At 35.5% G+C, this 7,029-nt stretch overlaps 1 protein-coding gene across 1 annotated transcript in view; it reads right to left on the reverse strand.

Moving 5' to 3' along the window:
- Positions 1 to 2,113, reverse strand: part of LOC104815100 (floral homeotic protein PISTILLATA) — a 2,830-nt gene extending 717 nt beyond the window's left edge. The window contains exons 1-4 of the mRNA XM_010543416.2: positions 1,643 to 2,113; positions 699 to 760; positions 339 to 438; positions 199 to 228 (exon numbers count right to left, since the gene is read on the reverse strand). Of these exons, the coding sequence (XP_010541718.1) occupies positions 199 to 228; positions 339 to 438; positions 699 to 760; positions 1,643 to 1,897 (447 nt within the window). The 5' untranslated portion in view covers positions 1,898 to 2,113. The remainder of the gene's footprint in view (positions 1 to 198; positions 229 to 338; positions 439 to 698; positions 761 to 1,642) is intronic.
- Positions 2,114 to 7,029: the final 4,916 nt, after the last annotated feature.

Consider the following 7,029-nt stretch of genomic DNA (forward strand, 5'->3'; position numbering starts at 1 on the left):
CCCTATCACAAGGACAACCCATCACTTACTATCATTCATTTCATTTATGTGATCAAATTTTAGCTTCTTCAATATTCTCAAAAGCTCATGCATGATCAACGTTAACCAACCATAATATGAAGAACACCCCACACTAATATATATATATGTATATATAATAACATTATTCAGAAAAGAAAGAGTGGAGATATTACTAACGTTTCTACGTTTCGTCATGAGGAACTCCATCTGCAACACAGATAACATGTAAATGGTTCGGATCAGACACAGCTGTGTTTGTCTGTGCCTTCGTGGCTTTGTGTATATATATATATATATATAGAAATTAAAAGACATGCCTGATGGTCTCTGACTTTGTCGAGGCCATTCTGGACTGCGTGCTCTATGGCCATGAGGCTTTTGATGTCCAGGGACTGGATGTCTTCCCCTTTCAAGTGCCTGCGTCAGTCATAGATATGTGGGTGTGGGTGTATGTATGCATATATATATATATTTGAGCATGGTTATATACATCAATAGTTAAAACATGTTTCAAGAATCCGAGATGATTTCATAAGATCACCGTATATATACACACACACACACATATGAGAATGCATCATACAAATAACGCAAACGCACGCCCGAGCACGCGCGCGCGCACACACACACTGATACGCACACATACACATATATGTGTGTATAGAAGATATATATACCTGAGCTCCATTTGTAGGCTATCATTCTCCTTCTTGATCCTGTCAATCTCATTGCTGAGGCTCTGGAGACGAAGCCAGCATGGATAAACACATGACCCAGAAAAATTATAAACATAATCCAAGCATATATATATATATATAGCAGAAGCAGATTGAGGATAGCCGAAGAAACACAACTTGGAATTCATGGTAGGAAGATCTGCATACATAGTTTCTTTCTGTTATATGTTGGGTAAATTCTCACACCCTTATCAATAAAACCTTACCTTGGAAATAGATCTTAGATCATCATCATGATTCATGCCATATTTTTGTAATCCAAATGGGATGCAGTAATTGCAAACACACACAGGAAATTCTAGTAGATCTAAGTGACAAGACATAAAACCCTAGAATCTCGATACTTTGAGACATCTTATCAACTTCTATTACAAACACATATATGTAATATATATATATACGTACATATTTTTTTTTTCATTTTTTTTACACTTTTCCTCCCAGATCTATACTCAAGAATAAGATCAATCATAGATCTCGTATATTCCGAGAATGATCTCACCGACCAAACGGCAACAAATGAATTTTTTCATGTTTTGCTGCTATAATTTGAGATGTATGTCATTCTATGCACACCTAGACATATAATATAAACAAAAATATATATTTCAAACAGTTGCAGATATGAAAAAGAATAATTTCCATTGTTTCGTGTTTCAATGTCTTGTTCAGTGTAAGAATCAATAAAGAAAAGGACATTGGAAGAGGGCTTGGAGGGCTATGAACAACCAAACCTATGTATGTTTAGATCTGAATCTAGGGTTCCTAGTTTTCAAGGTCCTTGACATGTTTATTTTTTTTGCACGAAAAAGAGGGGAAAAACAAACCATGAGAATTCATTTGATTTAAACAAAAAAAAAAAAAAAGGAAGGAAAAAATTGTACCTCATGCTTAGCATCCCACAATTTCGTGCTGGCGATCCTTTGATACTGCTCCAACATATCACCAAGATCCATTGAAGGAGAGCAAAAGTCATGCATCTTACCATTACTTGCAAAAATGATGAGAGACACTTTTGCATCACAAAGAACGGTGATCTCTTTTGCCTTCTTCATCATCCCACTTCTCCTCTTTGTAAACGTCACAAGCCTGTTGTTTGCATTCTCTATCCTCTTTATCTCTATCTTTCCTCTCCCCATCTCTCTCCCTCTCTCTCTCTCCACAATTTAGGGTTTTGTCAATTCTCTCTGTTTGTCCTTGCAAAGATGTATGGAGGAAGATCTGAATATGAAGAAGATAAAGCATCGAGGACCATTGGTGAAAGAGAAGGCCACTATTGGTTAAGATCGAGGCTGTGACAATTTGGGTTGGAGTACAAAGCCACTTTCTTGATAGCACAGTAATGGAAGGCTTGTTTTTGTTTTCGTTCTTTGTCATAGCAACCCAATTATCTTCTTTTTACAATACATATGTATGTATGTATGTATGTATGTATGTATGTATGTATGTATGTATGTATGGTGTGTGTTTATGCATTGATTGTACTCGTGCATGTGATGTTACTTTGATTTGATCTTTATCCCTCTTAGTAGTTTTAACCATTGGTCTCTTTGACAAATTTCGCATTGCTTGAAACTATTGATATAACTTTAAAGCTGAGTTTAAAGCGTTTAAAACATATGTTTTATTGGATATTTTTAAAATTCATTATGTGTACATGAAATAAATATTAGACTAAGAATCAATTTATCTACGACAAATGTCAATGAAATGAAGCTTCTCTGATCAATTGAGAAGTTGGCTCCGTAACTATGAAGTTGCAAGTGGTGAAACCTCCTAAGTTTAACAATTTTCCTTAATTATACAAAAGCAAGAAAAGGATAAAATAAATAAATAAAAATCTTTAATGTGTTGTTTACGGTAAATTTTAACTTCAAGACTATACCGCTTCTTGCACTTAATATTACAACATTCAATGGTAAATATTGGTGGACATTTCACGTTGGTTATTTTTTCGATTAGATTATTTGGGTTTTGTAAAACTAAACTGGTTTTGTTTCGATTCTCGTTTCGTTTTTAATTCTGTTTTTATTAAAAAAAATATTATTTATTTTTTAAAAGATTTTGGCTTCGTTTAATTTTCTAGTTATTCTCGTATTTGATTTAATTTTATTTTGATTAATTTGATTTCAATAAAATAACCTCTAACTGACTTTAGTTCTAATTCAACTCGAATATATATGTTGTTATATAAGATATAATTCTAATACTACATCGAATTTAAAATTCCAATATATTTGAAAGAAAAAGTTGGTCCAAAAATTAAGATTTGCAAAGTATTTTTCTTTCTCTAAGATATAAATGAATAATATATTTGGGGAGTCTAGGTTTCCGTAAACATTGTTAGGGGAAGCAAACACTCGCTACTTGAGAGGCCTATGCTCAACCACAGGTCATATCAAACTCTATATTATAATTAGTATAAAATTTTAAATGGACAGCTATACAAAAATGGTAATTTCATTTCCCTTTTCCTCTAGTTTCAATAAAATTTTAGATGAATGAAAATAAGAAGAAGAAAAATATAGAATGAAGGGTACATTTTCCAAAGAGGAAGTCGTTAATAACCATTGAATTTTAAGTTGAAATTTGATCGGTCAAAGTAAACATATTGGATTTTGATAGTGTTTGTATTTTGATTATTTTATATTCAATATTTTGCTTTATAAATATTATATTCATTTATATTCTATATGAATTTTAATTTGATTTTAATATAGTTTTTATTAAAACATTTAGCTAGAAAATGATATTTTTTAGTTATTTTCTTATTTAATAAATAAATTTTTTTAAATTTTTTATATAATTAGTTTATTTTGAAACTATAGTTAATGACCCATTTCAATGTATTTATATATTATCAGTTTCTTTACTTTGGACAGTGGTTGGTTGGTTTTATTCATTGGTCCCCCAAGGAAAAGATTTGACACACATCAAGTGGACACGTGCCCGAATCCAGGGGCATCTTGATCTGGTGGTCTGAAGCAGCAGCATGTGCGCCTTGAATCTTGATGGAGCCAACTCTCTCATATGTGGGTTGATATCCAGTTGCACAAATTTTAAATAAATAGATAGATTATAAATATATATATATATATATATATATATATATAAATAAATAAAAATGAATCATACCAATAACAATTGTGCTCTCTCTTTTTTTTTTTTGGTAAAAATTAATTGTGCTTTCTTGTTTAGAAAATGGGCACCTATCCTTTTTTTTTTCATTTCTTCTTGAAAATTGTTGCTCACCAATATTCCACCAAGATAATATGGCAGTCATATACGAGGATTTGAACCCAAAACTCGGATAGAGAACTATGTAGATGGGGGCTTCGAGATACGTTTGTAAAAAAAAAAAAATGGGTATTCAATTGTTTTAATAATGGGATTGGATTTTAAAATTTTAGATCTCCGAATTTAGATATCAAATTAAAATTTTAATAAGTAACCTTGGTTTAGATATCTCCGAATTTCGAACCTTATCATTTAGTTTAATTTTTACATTCGACTTTTTTCTCACCCTACCTCATTTTATCATCACACTCGCCGTCACCCATAACCTCTTGTTGTCTCACCTATGGGTGAGTAAAATTACCCGAATTTCGGGTATCCATCCCGATTCGACAGTCGGATATCCGAATTTCGGGTATCCACGGTATAACGAGATAGAGATCGGATTTTGATATGTTTAAAACCCGAAATTCGGGTTCAGATTCGAGTTTGCATTTTCTGATCGGATAATTACCCTCGGGTACCCGAATAGTTCAAAAATAAATAATATACTTTTAAATTACTACAAAATTACAAATATATCTATTAATACTTAATTGTTTTATATTTATTTATATTAAAAATATCCTTTTGTAATTATTTATTTTTAGTATAAATATTTACATTAATTTTATAATTTATTGTATAAAATATATAAATTTAAGAGTTTTGATTAAAAATTATTTAAATTCGTCGGATTCGGGTACTCGCGGGTACCCGAAAATTATCTCACGGTTTAGGTTGGTTCGGATACTCGAGATTCGGGTTCAAATTTGGGTTTCAAAATGAATAACTCGTCGGGTTCGGGTACCCTAAAAATCTCAGGTACCCGACCTGTGCCCACCCTTAGTCTCACCATTACTAAATACAATATTCAAGACCATCTCAATGTGACAGTCCAGGATACCGTAGGAGGACGGAGAGTGATCGCCGGTACGAGAGGCACAGACAAGGAGGCAAAAGTGCGACGGAAAAAATCTGCGTTTTGCGACGGAAAATGATGGATAATTCCGTCGCAATTTACGGAATTTTTTCCGTCGCATTCCGTCGCAAATGTTTTAAAAAATTTAAAAAAAATATAACAAAATTATATACTATATATACACATACATTGTTGGTTTAGTGCTCTATGATGTACTGATTATGAGCTTTGTTCAGATACATTCGATGTATTGATACTTTCTATGTGATTTTATGAGAGTATTCTATTCATTACATGTTCTTGCATGCTAGATCTGTTATGAAATCCATGTATCATTAGGGATGATACTAAACTCCCTAGTCTTGTGTCGTTATGGGAATAACGACATAATAAGACTAGTATGATGTGTGATTGATGATCACATAGATGATCATAAGTATTGGATACGATCACAATCATAGGTATTCGTTGGAGAACGGAATACTGGATTGACCCACATGAGATTGTCACATGGACTAGCGTCATGACTTGAATCTCATATGACGGTTCCATGATTGGATCCTAAGACCTGAGATATCTACGGAATCCAACATGAGGAGTTGCGTGCTTTGATTACGTCAAACGTCCTGCGTAACAGGAGGACTATAAAGGCGTATATCAGGTACGAAACGAATCATGTACTCGATTGTAGATAGTCAAGACGGGATTTGTACCTCTCATAAAAGAGAGAGATATCACTGGGCCCCTCGTGTGAGCGAGACTGTAGAAATGTGTGGCCGCACTATAGACGAACGTCGTCTATTTCAGACAGTCGAACTCAGCGAACGAGAAAGCAGTCGAATCAGATAAGGTGGCTTGTCCATGCCTTATATTCGACATATGATATCGTGATACAAAACGATCATCAACCGGAATCATCTCTGGCGTTCATAAAGATCACGAACAAACTCTATTCGAGATAGGTAGTCATAGTGTCTTGCTAGAGACCGCCTATGACTTGTATACCCGAAATAGGGATTTCAGGTTATACTGCTATGTCGAATGAGCCTACAGGGTCACACACGCAGGGAAGGACAAATGCACGAGAAAACGTCGAGAAATCTGGACAAGAGGTCCGGACCGTTCGGTCTAGGAGTGGACCGAACGGACCGGAGCATCTAGTCCGAACAGACCAAGTTGTTGAACCGAACGGACTAGAGAGTTCAGTCCGAACGGACCAAGTGTTCTCCCACTCAATCAAGCATATCCAATATCTTGATCAAGTTACATGCATTCATTCACTATGGACCATCCATAAGAACAAATCATGTCTATTTGAGTTACAGTTGATCATATTAAGCAACGGTTGCGTAATCAGATCTAGAAAACGAAAAATTTCGGAATCTGGACTTCGGACCGTCCGTTCCAGGTGTGGAACGGACGGTCTACGTTTGAGAACGGACGGACCAGCCTTGGAGAATAGACTGGAACGGACAGTCCATAAGAGTAGAACGGACGGTCCGCAAATTAACGTGGAACGGACGTTCCATGAGCTGGAACGGACGTTCTGACATTCAGAACGTCCGGTCCAGGTTCGCGGTCCGATTTCTTCCGTTCTGCCCAGGGATTGTCCGTCACCCCTGGACCGTCCGGTCTGGCTTACCCAGAACGGACGGTCTAGGGTCCTTCAACGTGATCAGATCACGTTCCGCAGTGTTCTCAGCCCTGATCAGACCCGAAACTGATCCGAATTCTTCTGTGAACCCAAAATTCGAACTTCTGCACTCTATGCAACATGAAACATGCAATCTACACTAGATTCAATCATCAAACATGCATAGATTTCAATGCAAACATGGATTCAAACAATTCAAATCCTAAAACGTGCGTGATCGGGTTCTACGAAATCAAAATAGAGTAACCAGGCTCTGATACCACTGTTGGGTTTCCTGGGATCTCATGAGCGAATCCTATTCCTAAGAGATCGGTTCTAGGGTTTGCGCAGCGGATGTAAAACAAAAATTATAGAACCCTAGAACCATGCTGCTATTGAAATCGTAGAAACGTTAAGAACGCTTACCTCAATCGATCCGGGGC

This window comes from Tarenaya hassleriana, unplaced genomic scaffold (genome assembly GCF_000463585.1).
Source record: "Tarenaya hassleriana unplaced genomic scaffold, ASM46358v1 Cleome22, whole genome shotgun sequence".
Taxonomy (NCBI): Eukaryota; Viridiplantae; Streptophyta; class Magnoliopsida; order Brassicales; family Cleomaceae; genus Tarenaya; species Tarenaya hassleriana.